At 42.0% G+C, this 18,008-nt stretch overlaps 1 protein-coding gene across 1 annotated transcript in view; it reads left to right on the forward strand.

Annotated features, from left to right (window-relative positions):
• zmat4a (zinc finger, matrin-type 4a) overlaps positions 1-15,043 on the forward strand; it is a gene marked incomplete at its 3' end in the record, with an annotated part of 149,723 nt that extends 134,680 nt beyond the window's left edge. The window contains exon 6 of the mRNA XM_034132962.1: positions 14,947-15,043. Within this exon, the coding sequence (XP_033988853.1) occupies positions 14,947-15,043 (97 nt within the window). The remainder of the gene's footprint in view (positions 1-14,946) is intronic.
• Positions 15,044-18,008: the final 2,965 nt, after the last annotated feature.

Consider the following 18,008-nt stretch of genomic DNA (forward strand, 5'->3'; position numbering starts at 1 on the left):
AATACGGTAAATGACTTAGCGTTTCAGTGATTTAATTGTAAAGTCATGAGCAAACACTCTGACTCAAATCCTCCGCCATCATCTGCTTCATCTCTTTCTCACTATCTCCGTGTGTTGGAGGGAGACGGATCTGCCAACATCAACACATGCATCATTACGGAGAGGCTGGAAATGTCAGCGTGTTAGCTGCACTATTCAGCACTTGGGCTAATGAGCTTTTTCTCTCCGGCGATTATCAATTAGTAATGAAGTGGCAAATCATCCTATAAGGCAAAGAACCAGCGCAGGGAGCCTGTGGAGAGGAGGATGGGATCGCAGCAGGCTGGAAAACTTCCTCCACTGCTCGGTCTCTGTTGGGGAAATAGTGAATGTACTCCTCCAATATGAGAGTAACATGCTAACAAAGGTATCCCAACTGTAGCTGTGAACATGACAGGATGTCTGATTACCTAGAAGAGCATCAGGACTGTTTGAGGCATATGATAGCTATGTGATTAACATGATGATTCAGCCTCTATGGAGATAGACATATGACAAGCATGCTCATTTCTGACGTGGAGCTAATCTGAAGTAAACATTGAATACTGCTTTCTATTCCTCCATCTTGTGACTGTGTAACTCCCTCTCTTGGATATCAGCATGTGAAGGACACTGTTCAGGAACTAGTTGATGCTCTGTATGTGATGACTACTTCCATTCTGGAGAGGATCACAGATACATGGATCCTGAGATTGAAGCTCAAGCCGGAGACCAGGGAGAGTTTTCTAACAGTCTTGCAGCTCTTTTCTATATTCAGTCTTTTCATCTTTTTCTCTGGATCTACTTTTTTCGCCATCCCCCCCAGCACCTCACTGAGAAGAAGTCTGACTCTGAAGATTTGATGAAATATTCAACAGCTCCCATAAAGAGGGAGGGTCTGCGTATTGTTGTTTTGTTTACTGGGGAAGCTTATGGCAAAGAATTGAGAGTTTGAGAGTCTATAGAAAGAGAGTAAAGGCAGCGTAGAGATTCTTCAGGGATCAAATACACCTGCAGACCAGCATGTGATGAGAACACTTTAAAAATGTTATATTTATCTGTATATAAGGAAAGGTTGAAGAAGTTAGCCTTTCTTTAAGATGGCCGGGGGGAAAGTGATGCACTCCCAGCTGTGTGCGTCACTCTTTAGTGTCCCCTGGTCTCCCAGCTGTGTGCGTCACTCTTTAGTGTCCCCTGGTCTCCCAGCTGTGTGCGTCACTCTTTAGTGTCCCCTGGTCTCTCAGCTGTGTGTGTCACTCTTTAGTGTCCCCTGGTCTCCCAGCTGTGTGCGTCACTCTTTAGTGTCCCCTGGTCTCCCAGCTGTGTGCGTCACTCTTTAGTGTCCCCTGGTCTCCCAGCTGTGTGCGTCACTTGTTATGGTCCCCTGGTCTCCCAGCTGTGTGCGTCACTCTTTAGTGTCCCCTGGTCTCCCAGCTGTGTGCGTCACTATTTAGTGTCCCCTGGTCTCCCAGCTGTGTGCGTCACTCTTTAGTGTCCCCTGGTCTCCCAGCTGTGTGCGTCACTCTTTAGTGTCCCCTGGTCTCCGAGCTGTGTGCGTCACTCTTTAGTGTCCCCTTGTCTCCCAGCTGTGTGCGTCACTCTTTAGTGTCCCCTGGTCTCCCAGCTGTGTGTGTCACTCTTTAGTGTCCCCTGGTCTCCCAGCTGTGTGCGTCACTCTTTAGTGTCCCCTGGTCTCCCAGCTGTGTGCGTCACTATTTAGTGTCGCCTGGTCTCCCAGCTGTGTGCGTCACTATTTAGTGTCGCCTGGTCTCCCAGCTGTGTGTGTCACTCTTTAGTGTCCCCTGGTCTCCCAGCTGTGTGCGTCACTCTTTAGTGTCCCCTGGTCTCCCAGCTGTGTGCGTCACTCTTTAGTGTCCCCTGGTCACCCAGCTGTGTGCGTTACTCTTTAGTGTCCCCTGGTCTCCCAGCTGTGTGCGTCACTATTTAGTGTCCCCTGGTCTCCAACTGTGTGCGTCACTCTTTAGTGTCCCCTGGTCTCCCAGCTGTGTGCGTCACTATTTAGTGTCGCCTGGTCTCCCAGCTGTGTGCGTCACTCTTTAGTGTCCCCTGGTCTCCCAGCTGTGTGCGTCACTCTTTAGTGTCCCCTGGTCTCCCAGCTGTGTGCGTCACTTGTTATGGTCCCCTGGTCTTCCAGCTGTGTGCGTCACTCTTTAGTGTCCCCTGGTCTCCCAGCTGTGTGCGTCACTCTTTAGTGTCCCCTGGTCTCCCAGCTGTGTGCGTCACTCTTTAGTGTCCCCTGGTCTCCCAGCTGTGTGCGTCACTTGTTATGGTCCCCTGGTCTTCCAGCTGTGTGCGTCACTCTTTAGTGTCCCCTGGTCTCCCAGCTGTGTGCGTCACTCTTTAGTGTCCCCTGGTCTCCCAGCTGTGTGCGTCACTCTTTAGTGTCCCCTGGTCTCCCAGCTGTGTGCGTCACTTGTTATGGTCCCCTGGTCTTCCAGCTGTGTGCGTCACTCTTTAGTGTCCCCTGGTCTCCCAGCTGTGTGCGTCACTCTTTAGTGTCCCCTGGTCTCCCAGCTGTGTGCGTCACTTGTTATGGTCCCCTGGTCTCCCAGCTGTGTGCGTCACTCTTTAGTGTCCCCTGGTCTCCCAGCTGTGTGCGTCACTTTTTAGTGTCCCCTGGTCTCCCAGCTGTGTGCGTCACTCTTTAGTGTCCCCTGGTCTCCAACTGTGTGCGTCACAAATGTCTAAAAGGATGAGAACTATGTTACATATTTAGTTGAGTTGGGAAGTTTTAGAAAAAGTGTCGATGTAACTAAGGTAACGGTGTTTCGTCTGCTTTTTTCTACCAGAACCATCATTTAAATGCTGTAACAGAGAGCGGATTCCTCTCTTACTGTTCTCGTTTGCTGTGAAATTAATCTGCTGTGAAGTCTGCTTGGAAACTCACTATTTGAACCTATCTTCACAGACCTGCCTTATTTAAAAAAAGACAGTGCTGTTGGCTTGTCAAATGGTCCGTTTGCCCGAAGAAACGTTAAAGTTACAGATACTAATGTGGAATACTATTATGAAGTGATAAAAGAAAGGTTTATGGATTCATTTTATGCTGAGAGAACATGATTCATCTTCAGAGGAATCACTGTATGTTCTGGCTATCACTTATTGTTCTTTCTCACTACAGTTGGTGAGAAGAATAGTGGGAGTTGTGTGAAAACAAACAAAAAAAAATCAGCTACGGTGTGAAAAACTTCATAGTAAATGTTGATTTTCAGCTCAAAAGCATAATTTAACTCCTTGTATTAACTACGTGCTGCTCAGGAAAGCACAGATGAGTTCACACATAACATTGTGTTTGTGTTGATTTGCACCACAAAGCAAACCATTATAATACCACAACAGTTGCTTGTTTTGTAACAGACTGAAACAGGACTCTTCAGATCCACATACTACATAATCATTTAGTTGGGAATTGGTTGGGATCCAGCTAGGATTTGGTTAGAATTTGGCTGAGATTCGAATGGGACTTGGGTTGGATGTCGCTTGGAAATGGCTGGGTTTCGTTTGGGATGATACATGGAATCGGTTCTGATTCAGCAGGGATTTGGTTACTATTTGGTTGGGATTGAGCTTGGAAAAGGCTGTGATTCGGCTAAGATTTAGCTGGGATTCGGCTGAGAATTGGTTGGGAACCAGCTACGATTTGAATGGGATTCGGCCAGGATTCTGCTGGATTTCGTTTGGGATTGCACTGGGAATCGGTTGGGATCCAGCTAGAAATTGGTTTAGGATTTGGCTGGGATTCAGTTGGCAGCCGAAAAAGGCCTAGGGTACGTGTTTCAAACATTGTATTGAAATATTGACATTTAACAGCTTTGATGCCCATTACTACCAACCAGCTATCTGGCTATGGCTCTATTGTGTTATGTATATAAGTGTATATGTGTGTACTGTACATGTGAAAAAGTACAATTTTACCATTTTCTCCTCTGTAAGTTTGGCTCTGTATCACTTAACCTTTTTGGAGTCAAACTCAAGATGGAAGTTTAGACGGATCATCCCATTAATGTTGGTCCCTTAGTTTCCTTGATTTGCTGCCAAAAGCAGACACAGTGAATATTGTCCGTGATCACTTTAATAACTAAAGTTGAGACGGTCCAGCCTGTCCGACACTCCGACAGACAGGTTGTGTTTTCCCAGACTCCATCATTGCAGTTAATTGCAGATGCATTTCTTCCCGATGTGATCGACCCCCCCCTCGACCCCCCCCCCCCCTCTTCTTCTCTCCAGCTCTATAGAACCCCTGTGATTGCAGTTTATAATCTGTAGCTCTTGGCGGTGCTTCTGATCCTAAAATGGATCTATTAAGGCCTTAAAAGCCGGCTGATCAAAGCCCTCTTCAGGAGGAAACAAAGGGTGAAGTGTACAATAAATGGTTCAATTTAAACGGTAGATTGGAGCAGCAGCAGGGCGGCCATTTGTTCTGCTCTCATCAAGACATTACATCTCTACCTACTGCCCATTTCATAACTGCGTCCAATTTCAGAGGCCAATCTTATCCGTGATTTGGTGAGCAAGCCTTTTATTGCTTTGTGGGTTTGAAAAACACTTTTGAGTGATGATTTCAGAACAGTTGAGACTTACCAAACTGTTTGTTTTCCTACAGATTCAGAGTCAGCATATTCACATCTTAAACTGCACTGTAACTTGAATTCATGTATTTGTTCTTTTAATGTTTCTTTGATTATCTTTGCTGTTTTTAAATGCCATTTTCTTAATGTCTTTCATTTTTGTAAAGCACTTTGAATTGCCTTGTGTTGAAAGGTGCTATATAAACAGTGGCGAGCCGTGACTTGTATACCTAGTTATAAAAGTAGGGTAGAAATATGGAGATTACCCGGCTGAACAAAACGTGCATTTATCAAACAGGTTTGTTTTCCACAGACCTTATTTCCAGCTATTTTCCTAAATCCTATGGAGAGATCCCGTTGCTCTTTTGTTGAGGGAACCAGCAGCTTCCTTCAGGGTAAATACGTCATCCCTGCACCACTCTTTTTAAAGGACTTTTATTTAAAGAAACTGTCTTTTGCATTTGGGTCCAATCTACTCTCTATTCTCTGCACAGCAGCCATTAAACCAAACTGAATCGCAACTAAAAAACATTTAACAGTCAATAAATAAGTAAATCAAGTTATTTTGGTAAAACTAATGTAAAATATAATTGTTATGTTTTCAAATTATTATGTTTTGAATATCTTAGGCCTAGAGGGCCCTGACGGCTCACCACTGTATATAAAGAAACTTGCCTTGCCTTCGAGGGTTTGAAAAAAGCTTTTGAGTGATGATTTCAGAACAGTTGAGACTTACCAAACAGTTTGTTTCCTACACATTCAGATTTAGCATATGCTGTTTCAGGATGGGCGCCTGCTGCAATTAAGAGAGGGAACGAGACAAACGTGCACCATCTGAGAGGGCCAGATGGCTGCTGGGTAATTTAGCGTGAACCCCCAACCTGCACCACATTTTCCCAGCTCGTAAACAGAGCACCAGATCACTCATTCTGCCTTTACCCCGGCTTCCTGTCTGTCAGAGAACTGATTTCTAAATACTACTGCTGCTGGTTTATAAAGCATCGAATGGTTTGGAGCCAAAACACATTTATGATCTGCTGCTAAATGATGAGCCATCCAGATCTCCCAGAGTCAGAACTAAACATGGAGAAGTTCAGTTACTATGCTCCAAATATCTGGAACTAACTCCCAGAAACCTGCAGGTCCGCTGCAACGAAGACTACTTTTAAATCCAGGCTGAAGACTTTTCTATTTGCCGCTGCTTTTAATTGAGCTATTCATCTCTCACACTGCACTGTAACTTTTATTCATGTACCTGTTATTCAAGTTTTATTATCTTTGCTTTTAAATTAGTATTTTATAATATGTTTCTTAACGCTCTTAATGTCTTTCATGTTTGTAAAGCACTTTGAATTGCCTTGTGTTGAAAGGTGCAGTGTAAATGACCTTGCCTTGCCACCATGTTCCCTCCCAACCGCTCAGGCAATAGGTCTCAATTAGCCGAGAGACAACGGGACATTTAGTACGGAGCAAACCAAATAACTCAACTCAGCACCTGAACCTGTGACTTATTGGGGAGTCAATGTGGAGACGGGGGGGCGATGCACACCCGCTTGCTTTTACGTTATGTTCTACGAGCTTTCAATGAGATTGAATTGTGGTTTATTCATTTTCAATCTGCGGCTTTATTGCTTAACGGTTTGCATTCAAAAGTGGAAGAGACATTTTGTTCTGGGTTGGGTTGTGTATCTTTAACGATGCAATCTGTAGATACAGTCAACCGTCAAACCTCAGCAGGAGAGGACTCTTTAAAGTAGAGACACTACATACTGATATACACCTGAAGATCAGCAGGAGAGGACTCTTTAAAGTAGAGACACTACATACTGATATACACCTGAACATCAGCAGGAGAGGACTCTTTAAAGTAGAGACACTACATACTGATATACACCTGAACATCAGCAGGAGAGGACTCTTTAAAGTAGAGACACTACATACTGATATACACCTGAACATCAGCAGGAGAGGACTCTTTAAAGTAGAGACACTACATACTGATATACACCTGAACATCAGCAGGAGAGGACTTTTTAAAGTAGAGACACTTCATACTGATATACACCTGAACATCAGCAGGAGAGGACTCTTTAAAGTAGAGACACTACATACTGATATACACCTGAACATCAGCAGGAGAGGACTCTTTAAAGTAGAGACACTACATACTGATATACACCTGAACATCAGCAGGAGAGGACTCTTTAAAGTAGAGACACTACATACTGATATACACCTGAACATCAGCAGGAGAGGACTCTTTAAAGTAGAGACACTACATACTGATATACACCTGAACATCAGCAGGAGAGGACTCTTTAAAGTAGAGACACTACATACTGATATACACCTGAACATCAGCAGGAGAGGACTCTTTAAAGTAGAGACACTACATACTGATATACACCTGAACATCAGCAGGAGAGGACTCTTTAAAGTAGAGACACTACATACTGATATACACCTGAACATCAGCAGGAGAGGACTCTTTAAAGTAGAGACCCTACATACTGATATACACCTGAACATCAGCAGGAGAGGACTCTTTAAAGTAGATACACTACATACTGATATACACCTGAACATCAGCAGGAGAGGACTCTTTAAAGTAGAGACACTACATACTGATATACACCTGAACATCAGCAAGAGAGGACTCTTTAAAGTAGAGACACTACATACTGATATACACCTGAACATCAGCAGGAGAGGACTCTTTAAAGTAGATACACTACATACTGATATACACCTGAACATCAGCAGGAGAGGACTCTTTAAAGTAGAGACACTACATACTGATATACACCTGAACATCAGCAGGAGAGGACTCTTTAAAGTAGAGACACTACATACTGATATACACCTGAACATCAGCAGGAGAGGACTCTTTAAAGTAGAGACACTACATACTGATATACACCTGAACATCAGCAGGAGAGGACTCTTTAAAGTAGATACACTACATACTGATATACACCTGAACATCAGCAGGAGAGGACTCTTTAAAGTAGAGACCCTACATACTGATATACACCTGAACATCAGCAGGAGAGGACTCTTTAAAGTAGATACACTACATACTGATATACACCTGAACATCAGCAGGAGAGGACTCTTTAAAGTAGAGACACTACATACTGATATACACCTGAACATCAGCAGGAGAGGACTCTTTAAAGTAGAGACACTACATACTGATATACCCCTGAACATCAGCAGGAGAGAACTCTTTAAAGTAGAGACACTACATACTGATATACACCTGAACATCAGCAGGAGAGGAATCTTTAAAGTAGAGACACTACATACTGATATACACCTGAACATCAGCAAGAGAGGACTCTTTAAAGTAGAGACACTACATACTGATATACACCTGAACATCAGCAGGAGAGGACTCTTTAAAGTAGAGACACTACATACTGATATACACCTGAACATCAGCAGGAGAGGACTCTTTAAAGTAGAGACACTACATACTGATATACACCTGAACATCAGCAGGAGAGGACTCTTTAAAGTAGAGACACTACATACTGATATACACCTGAACATCAGCAGGAGAGGACTCTTTAAAGTAGAGACACTACATACTGATATACACCTGAACATCAGCAGGAGAGGACTCTTTAAAGTAGAGACCCTACATACTGATATACACCTGAACATCAGCAGGAGAGGACTCTTTAAAGTAGATACACTACATACTGATATACACCTGAACATCAGCAGGAGAGGACTCTTTAAAGTAGAGACACTACATACTGATATACACCTGAACATCAGCAAGAGAGGACTCTTTAAAGTAGAGACACTAAATACTGATATACACCTGAACATCAGCAGGAGAGGACTCTTTAAAGTAGATACACTACATACTGATATACACCTGAACATCAGCAGGAGAGGACTCTTTAAAGTAGAGACACTACATACTGATACACACCTGAACATCAGCAGGAGAGGACTCTTTAAAGTAGAGACACTACATACTGATATACCCCTGAACATCAGCAGGAGAGAACTCTTTAAAGTAGAGACACTACATACTGATATACACCTGAACATCAGCAGGAGAGGACTCTTTAAAGTAGAGACACTACATACTGATATACACCTGAACATCAGCAGGAGAGGACTCTTTAAAGTAGAGACACTACATACTGATATACACCTGAACATCAGCAGGAGAGGACTCTTTAAAGTAGATACACTACATACTGATATACACCTGAACATCAGCAGGAGAGGACTCTTTAAAGTAGAGACCCTACATACTGATATACACCTGAACATCAGCAGGAGAGGACTCTTTAAAGTAGATACACTACATACTGATATACACCTGAACATCAGCAGGAGAGGACTCTTTAAAGTAGAGACACTACATACTGATATACACCTGAACATCAGCAGGAGAGGACTCTTTAAAGTAGAGACACTACATACTGATATACCCCTGAACATCAGCAGGAGAGAACTCTTTAAAGTAGAGACACTACATACTGATATACACCTGAACATCAGCAGGAGAGGACTCTTTAAAGTAGAGACACTACATACTGATATACACCTGAACATCAGCAGGAGAGGACTCTTTAAAGTAGAGACACTACATACTGATATACCCCTGAACATCAGCAGGAGAGAACTCTTTAAAGTAGAGACACTACATACTGATATACACCTGAACATCAGCAGGAGAGGACTCTTTAAAGTAGAGACACTACATACTGATATAGACCTGAACATCAGCAGGAGAGGACTCTTTAAAGTAGAGACACTACATACTGATATACACCTGCACATCAGCAGGAGAGGACTCTTTAAAGTAGAGACACTACATACTGATATACACCTGAACATCAGCAGGAGAGGACTCTTTAAAGTAGAGACACTACATACTGATATACACATGAGCATCAGCAGGAGAGGACTCTTTAAAGTAGAGACACTACATACTGATATACACCTGAGCATCAGCAGGAGAGGACTCTTTAAAGATGATTGGTTATCAGTACTTTTCCAAAACAGATGCAACATAAAGGCCTGTTTTTTTAAGCACTACAAGGATTTGTAAATTAGACGAGAAGAACTTCTAGAAGTCCTAAAGTTTGGACTCTTTTTGTCCTCAGGATGATTTTTGAAACAGCCTCAAGTTCGCTTTGTTCTACTTTCCAAAACGTACCTCTGTGAGATAAAATGAAGATATAAGACTTCAGATAGCATCCACAAACTCTTTTAAACTTGTCCAACTTTACTCAGATATTTGAGTCATGTTCTTCCTCTGCTTGCTCTCGTAAGCCCCGATGAGGATCGAGTTAAACAAAACAAACGATTTGTCAAGAGCAGGAGGCGATGAGGGGGAGCTCTGCAGCTGCATGGAGCCTCGCTGAGATCCATCGCTCATGCCGGGGGCCGCCGAGTAATCTCTCACCCCTTCAGAAATAATTTGAGAAGCAAGCTGTCAAAGGGCGGCTGCAGAGAGCGGCCTCGACGTGTTCTGGACGTAATATGGTCTTTGTTTACATTAGCATGCTAACACTCAGAGCTAACCTGTACTGGAGAGAGTATGTGTGAAGAAGCAGGAAATCAAAAGGAACTCACCTTGTGGTAAACCTGAGAGAGAGAAAGAGTTTGAGCTCCATACTGTTTCAGAGAGAATCCTTGATGTGGTTTGGAACATGATATGGAGTTTCATCACGGCAGCGTTTAGCTGAGTTTCTGCTGGGAGAGTTCTCCTGCAAGAGCTCTCCTTTTTTTTTTAGCTACAGACCCGGAATCAGCACTTTAGTAACAGGCTGAAATAGAGGGGTTTGAGGCTAGAATGGGTGATCTGTTTGGTATTTTGAGCAAAACACTTCATAGACATGTTTTTTATATATTTGTATATATCTGAGACCTATAATATATGCCTAAAAATAGTATAATGGGAGACCTTTAAAGACGTCAATATCTCTACAGTTCCTACAGGACGCTGCCGGGAGTAATAGATTACATGTAACGGGATTACGTAATCAGGATACTAATAAAAAGCATTCCCTAATTGATGACAATACTTTCATACTTTTACTTGAGTAACATTTTGAATGCACAACCTTTACTGTAACAGAGTATTCCTACACTCTGGTACTTCTACTTTTACTCAAGTACAAGATCTGAGTACTTCTACTTTTACTCAAAGTACAGGATCTGAGTACTTCTACTTTTACTCAAGTACAAGATCTGAGTACTTCTACTTTTACTCAAGTACAAGATCTGAGTACTTCTACTTTTACTCAAAGTACAGGATCTGAGTACTTCTACTTTTACTCAAGTACAAGATCTGAGTACTTCTACTTTTACTCAAGTACAAGATCTGAGTACTTCTACTTTTACTCAAGTACAAGATCTGAGTACTTCTACTTTTACTCAAGTACAAGATCTGAGTACTTCTACTTTTACTCAAGTACAAGATCTGAGTACTTCTACTTTTACTCAAGTACAAGATCTGAGTACTTCTACTTTTACTCAAGTACAACATCTGAGTATTTCTACTTTGACTCAAGTACAACATCTGAGTACTTCTACTGTTACTCAAGTACAGGATCTGAGTACTTCTACTTTAACTCAAGTACAACATCTGAGTATTTCTACTTTGACTCAAGTACAACATCTGAGTACTTCTACTTTTACTCAAGTACAGGATCTGAGTACTTCTACTTTTACTCAAGTACAGGATCTGAGTACTTCTACTTTTACTCAAGTACAAGATCTGAGTACTTCTACTTTTACTCAAGTACAAGATCTGAGTACTTCTACTGTTACTCAAGTACAGGATCTGAGTACTTCTACTTTAACTCAAGTACAACATCTGAGTATTTCTACTTTGACTCAAGTACAACATCTGAGTACTTCTACTTTTACTCAAGTACAGGATCTGAGTACTTCTACTTTTACTCAAGTACAGGATCTGAGTACTTCTACTTTTACTCAAGTACAAGATCTGAGTACTTCTACTTTTACTCAAGTACAAGATCTGAGTACTTCTACTTTTACTCAAGTACAAGATCTGAGTACTTCTACTTTTACTCAAGTACAACATCTGAGTATTTCTACTTTGACTGAAGTACAAGATCTGAGTACTTCTACTTTTACTCAAGTACAGGATCTGAGTACTTCTACTTTTACTCAAGTACAAGATCTGAGTACTTCTACTTTTACTCAAGTACAAGATCTGAGTACTTCTACTTTTACTCAAGTACAAGATCTGAGTACTTCTACTTTTACTCAAGTACAACATCTGAGTATTTCTACTTTGACTGAAGTACAAGATCTGAGTACTTCTACTTTTACTCAAAGTACAGGATCTGAGTACTTCTACTTTTACTCAAGTACAAGATCTGAGTACTTCTACTTTTACTCAAGTACAAGATCTGAGTACTTCTACTTTTACTCAAAGTACAGGATCTGAGTACTTCTACTTTTACTCAAGTACAAGATCTGAGTACTTCTACTTTTACTCAAGTACAAGATCTGAGTACTTCTACTTTTACTCAAGTACAAGATCTGAGTACTTCTACTTTTACTCAAGTACAACATCTGAGTATTTCTACTTTGACTCAAGTACAACATCTGAGTACTTCTACTGTTACTCAAGTACAGGATCTGAGTACTTCTACTTTAACTCAAGTACAACATCTGAGTATTTCTACTTTGACTCAAGTACAACATCTGAGTACTTCTACTTTTACTCAAGTACAGGATCTGAGTACTTCTACTTTTACTCAAGTACAGGATCTGAGTACTTCTACTTTTACTCAAGTACAAGATCTGAGTACTTCTACTTTTACTCAAGTACAAGATCTGAGTACTTCTACTTTTACTCAAGTACAAGATCTGAGTACTTCTACTTTTACTCAAGTACAACATCTGAGTATTTCTACTTTGACTGAAGTACAAGATCTGAGTACTTCTACTTTTACTCAAGTACAGGATCTGAGTACTTCTACTTTTACTCAAGTACAAGATCTGAGTACTTCTACTTTTACTCAAGTACAAGATCTGAGTACTTCTACTTTTACTCAAGTACAAGATCTGAGTACTTCTACTTTTACTCAAGTACAACATCTGAGTATTTCTACTTTGACTGAAGTACAAGATCTGAGTACTTCTACTTTTACTCAAGTACAGGATCTGAGTACTTCTACTTTTACTCAAGTACAGGATCTGAGTACTTCTCCCACCTCTGATAAAGTACTATATATTTATAGAAACCGTGGTTCAGGCTGTATTTGATGGAGGAGGATATTGAGATGTAATTCAATGGCTGCAGGGTGACATTTGTTTCCTCCTGCCTCTCGCTGGGAGCCGTCTTCGTGGAGGATTTAACTCGATTGGCAGAGCGAGGCAATCAGGGCGGCCATTATTCAAACTGCAATGATATGATTACAACATGACAGCGAGTACACAGGCTGTTAATACCTGCTGCCGATTCATAACACGTTATTATATTCTGTTGACTCCAAATCAATCTGACAGATCCAGCAACATACGGCACGAGTTGTTTTCATTACTGATTTAAGACTTTATGGCATTAGTGAAGGAATACTTGCTTTAGTGAGATCTTCTATTATAACATATCAATAACGTATTAATATTGTCTCTGAATATGAAGGTTTTTTAATCAAATCAGAGATACAGGGTACTACTAGAAAATGCATTTCCTGCTGAAAATGCGTGCGAATGCTGTAAACAATGACTTTGTTGAAAACTTGAAAGTGAAATGTTAAACTGGAAGAGTAGGAAAAATAGTGAAGAAGCTTAATATTTAAAAGAAAATATTTAAAAAGGTATAAACAACAAAATGTATAGCCTCAATGTCCTGAAATAGCTGAATAAGTTAATAGTTGAATGGTTTCTGTAGCTGAAAGTAGGCTGAAGGAGTTACATATCAGATGTAAGTAGTGAATGAATGTGTATTAAGAAGAGAAAAGAAAGTAAAAACGCTTTGAAAAGCAGCAGAATATTTTAACTGCAAACTTTTCGACAAAAACCAAACGTCACCAATAATGTATAAAATATGTGGAACATGTTGAAGTCAGTATGAAGTCTCCATCAGACAGAAAAGAATAGGCTGAGACAGTCTGTTAAACTCCAGTCTGTGGGTGTTTCTCAATGTCGAGGACGCTTCCTTGGTAGGACATGTCCCTCCGAGTCAGGTCCTTCAGAAGCGAGGCAAGAATCCTTCCTAGCCTCGGAAAACGAAGAATGGTGGAACAGGCTAACAGGTGTGCGTCATATGCGAGGCCCCGCCTTAAATGGAGCGCGATTTCCGCCAAAAGATTTGGGAAATTGGTCCGTGCGCAAAGCATTGTGGGGATTTTAAGACCGCGGAGGATACACATGTGCAGCCTCGAAATTTCCCGCAACGAAGGACGCCGGCCTCGGTAGGATCCTGGACATTGGAACAGTCCTTCGGCGGGACTCGATGACGTAGCATCCTTGAAATAGTGGCTCTGGAGGAGCCTTCCTCGACATTGAGAAACACCCTGTGTGTTTGTGTTTGAGGTGAGGACGTTATCAAACACCTGTGTGTGTAAGCCCAGAGATCAAAGGTTACCATGGTGACGACGTTATCAAACACCTGTGTGTAAGCCCAGAGATCAAAGGTTACCATGGTGACGACGTTATCAAACACCTGTGTGTGTAATCCCAGAGATCAAAGGTTACCATGGTGACGACGTTACACAGCATTCGCACTAATTAAATCCAGAGCTTAATCACAGATCAAATGTTCGTTAAAGAGTCTCGAACGTATCGTCTCCAGTGATTGTAATGTTATGTTAAATGTCTGTTTCTTTGTTTCTTAATATTTGTCCTTGTTGATGTTGCAAATAAAAATTGAAAGAGCCCAGTCTGCTCTGATTGGTTAGCTGGCCGGCTCTGTTGTGATTGGTCGACCCCTTAGCCCCTTATCACGTACAATGTGTTAGAGCGCCAGCCAATAGAAGCGCTACAAAGCTAACTTTAATAAATCTCCTAAATTGAGTACTTTAGTAATATTGTAATATTGCTACTCGTACAAAAAGGGTCCTAGCTTCCCCTAAACTCTTTTTATTAAACAAAACAATGAGTGTATTGATAAAAAGCTACATAAATGTATAATTATAACTGAAAACTAACTTAAAACAGGTGTTTAATCCCAGATCGAATGTGCATTAAAGGGTCTTCAGTGATTGTACTGTTTCCTGTTTCTCCTCTTGATATGTGTCTCTGTTGAAGTCGGAGCTCCTGTGATCTGACAGAGAGTATTATATATATCTAATTATATATATGTTGTGTTTCTGTTTGCTCTCAGGTCTGAAGCGCAGCTACACGTGTGAAGTGTGCAGCGTCACTCTGAACTCGGTGGCTCAGTACCACGCACACCTGCAGGGCTCCAAGCACCAAAACAAGTGAGTGCACATCACTTCCTGTCAGATATTCACCTCTTTGATGTGCGTCCTCTTTTCTACTTCAGACATTTACACGTGGCATGAATAAAAGATGAGCGGGATGTAGAGCTGCTTTGCTGACGCAGAGGTTTTACATCCTGTGATTTCTCCTCTCTTCAGTCTGCAATTTAAAACAATATCCTCTAATTGAGCTGCTCTCAGGCGCTCGCTGCCTGCAGGGAACTGAGAACTTTCACAACAAACCTGCTGGATCCGTCTCTCTTACCATAAAACAACAGCTGGTTTAAGAGCAGCTGCACACAGCGTTCCCCCCCCCCCCCCCCCCAGTCACAACAGGTTCCTTAAATGAACACCGGGACGCAGGACGCTTTTCTAAATTCATGCACCATTAAGCAAATCCACAAGTCTTCCCAAACAAATGGGACCGTCTGAAAACCACTGTGTGTCTTTCTGCTCAGTTCTTTGTAAACTGTTCTTTATAAAGCAGATCTCCTGCAGGTGTGTCTCCTTACAGTCCAGATGAATTATTCTGCAGAGGCTCCAGATTGAAAATAGACCAAACTTTGGGGGTGTAGTGCTGCCGGAGCGCACCGGCACGCCGCTTTAAAATGTGCAGTACCCATAAGGAGCTGTACAAATGCTGCAGTGTGGCTGTGTCTTTAGTTGTAAGCCCAGTGGCGATCTGTTCATCTGTCACACTGATCATACAATAACGCCATCGGAAATAATATGATACAGTAAAGTACAAGTACTTCTGGCTCTGTGTGGTGTTCACGCTCCATGTGATTTGTATTCACTCACTGTAATCTTCTGGACTCTCCTTTGCACCGAAGTGTTTCTGCAGCAGTGTGAGTGTGTGTTTTTAGGTGTGAATTGATTGGCTGCACTGTGCATGTCCCTGATTTAATTCCCCCCTGTTGGCCGGTTGGACTCGGGGAGACGTGACATGGTGTTCAACAGCCAGGCTCCAGTCACGGAGGGAGCCTCTTGCTTTAAGCTATACCAACACACTGTCGCACACAACCCCCCCCCCCCCCCCCCCCCCCCCCCCCCCATCTCTCTGTCAGGGAATCGACCCGCACGCGACCCTCAGCCTCAGGCCTCAAACCCCCCACCCCCCCGAACACCAACCTACCACACTGCCTGGGGTCTATATAGGTCATTTGTTTAATGCTAGTCCACACGGACAGCAGCTGAGAGTTCCCCCGTCCACACAGACTGGAAGCAGAGACACACGAAGCCATTCATGGTTGATTTAAGCACAAACTGAAGTGGTACGCAGTTCAAAATAAAGTTTAAAAAATAAACAGCCAACATCCCTGTGCTCCCTCCACACAGAGTTTCTCTACAACATTAAAGCATGTGTGTGTCAGAAACAAAGCCCACCTGCTGCATGGTTCTCTTTCTAAGGCGTTAAAGGAAATTCAATTTTTGACTCAGGAATGGAACAAGCGGGTCGTGACAGGTGAGCTAATGAGGAGTCGGTCGATTGAGGAGAAAACTAAAAGTATCTCCTCTCTTTTTGGACAGTAATGTCGTACTGAAGCAGAAATAGCCACGTGTCTTTGTGTGTGTCGCTATTCAAGAGAAGAGTGCAGCGGAGGAGTCCAGAGATGCTGCGACTGGTCTGTTTTTATAGGTCAAATGTACGAGTAAAGTCCATTTGATATACTCTAGTCTAGCGTTACACCTTTCAGATATTAACATAGCTGCACGGTTTAAAGTGTTGCGTGTTAAGAGGTTACGTTGCCCGAAACACTGATTAAAGTCAGATCTTAGATGGGGCAGTGATATTAAAACACTCTGAGTTATTTAGTTATTGTTCTGCTGTTCTTCCTGAGAAACCCTGGGTTGACTTACCGAGTCGATGAATAGGTGTATTAATACCTTTTGACCCCATCAGTCGGGACGAAAGTAACACAATGTCAGCTTGAATTATTTATATTATCCCTGTTTTTAATATATAATACTGACGTTGTCCTTGTTATAATGCCATTTGAAGAATATTATGTAATTTATCTCGATGTCTGTGAGGAAAAACCCGACCTCTCTGTCGTTCATACCCTCGTTCTCCACTTCTGTAGATACAATGTGGTATTAAGGCTGTAAAGTACACAATGTGTCCACGTTACAGACACAGAAGAAATGTCTCTCTGAGGTTAGCAGAACAGCACTAAACTTAGCATTTATATTTATAGCCTCCCTGATTCATGCAAATTCATTTTAACGTTTCACTTCTATGTTAATCAATTTCAATTATCTTTCATTGCTTTTTTTTTTGCTGGAATATTTTAAACGGAGCAGAAGACAAACGGCCTGTTAATGTGAGCGGCGCTGCGGCAGTGCATCGGGACTCTGCTGCTGTCGATAGGTCACATCCTGACAGTCATTATGTCCCTTCACCTCCTCCAGGGATAGCCATCCATCAGGGTGTGTGTGTGTGTGTGTGTGTGTGTGTGTGGGTGTGTGTGTGTGTGTGTGTGTGTGTGTGTGTGTGTGTGTGTGTGTGTGTGTGTGTGTGTGTGTGTGTGTGTGTGTGTGTGTGTGTGTGTGTGTGTGTGTGTGTGTGTGTGTGTGTGTGTGTGTGTTTGTCCAGACTACATGCAGAGGACAGATAACATGTGATTCACATACAAGTATTGTAATGAGCTGCGTACGCTGAAGCATAGTGTGGTGGAAATGTAATCCACACTTAATCACCTTCTGGTAAGAAAAGAACAAATACAAGTTTAAACCAAAGTTGTGTTATTTCATAAAGAGTTATAGCATTTAACAGAATCTATTTGGAAGGACAGATAACCTGAACCACCAACATAGTACAAAATTCTGCGCATTTTTATTTCTACTAATGAAAGAGTTTTGGGTCGTTGTAATGTGTTTGCACCTGTCGGCCTCCCTACTTTTACACTCAAAATATCAGTTTTGTAGGTAGAGAAATATGCTAATGAACCCAGCTTATGTGTTG

This window comes from Trematomus bernacchii, unplaced genomic scaffold (genome assembly GCF_902827165.1).
Source record: "Trematomus bernacchii unplaced genomic scaffold, fTreBer1.1, whole genome shotgun sequence".
Classification (NCBI taxonomy): domain Eukaryota; kingdom Metazoa; phylum Chordata; class Actinopteri; order Perciformes; family Nototheniidae; genus Trematomus; species Trematomus bernacchii.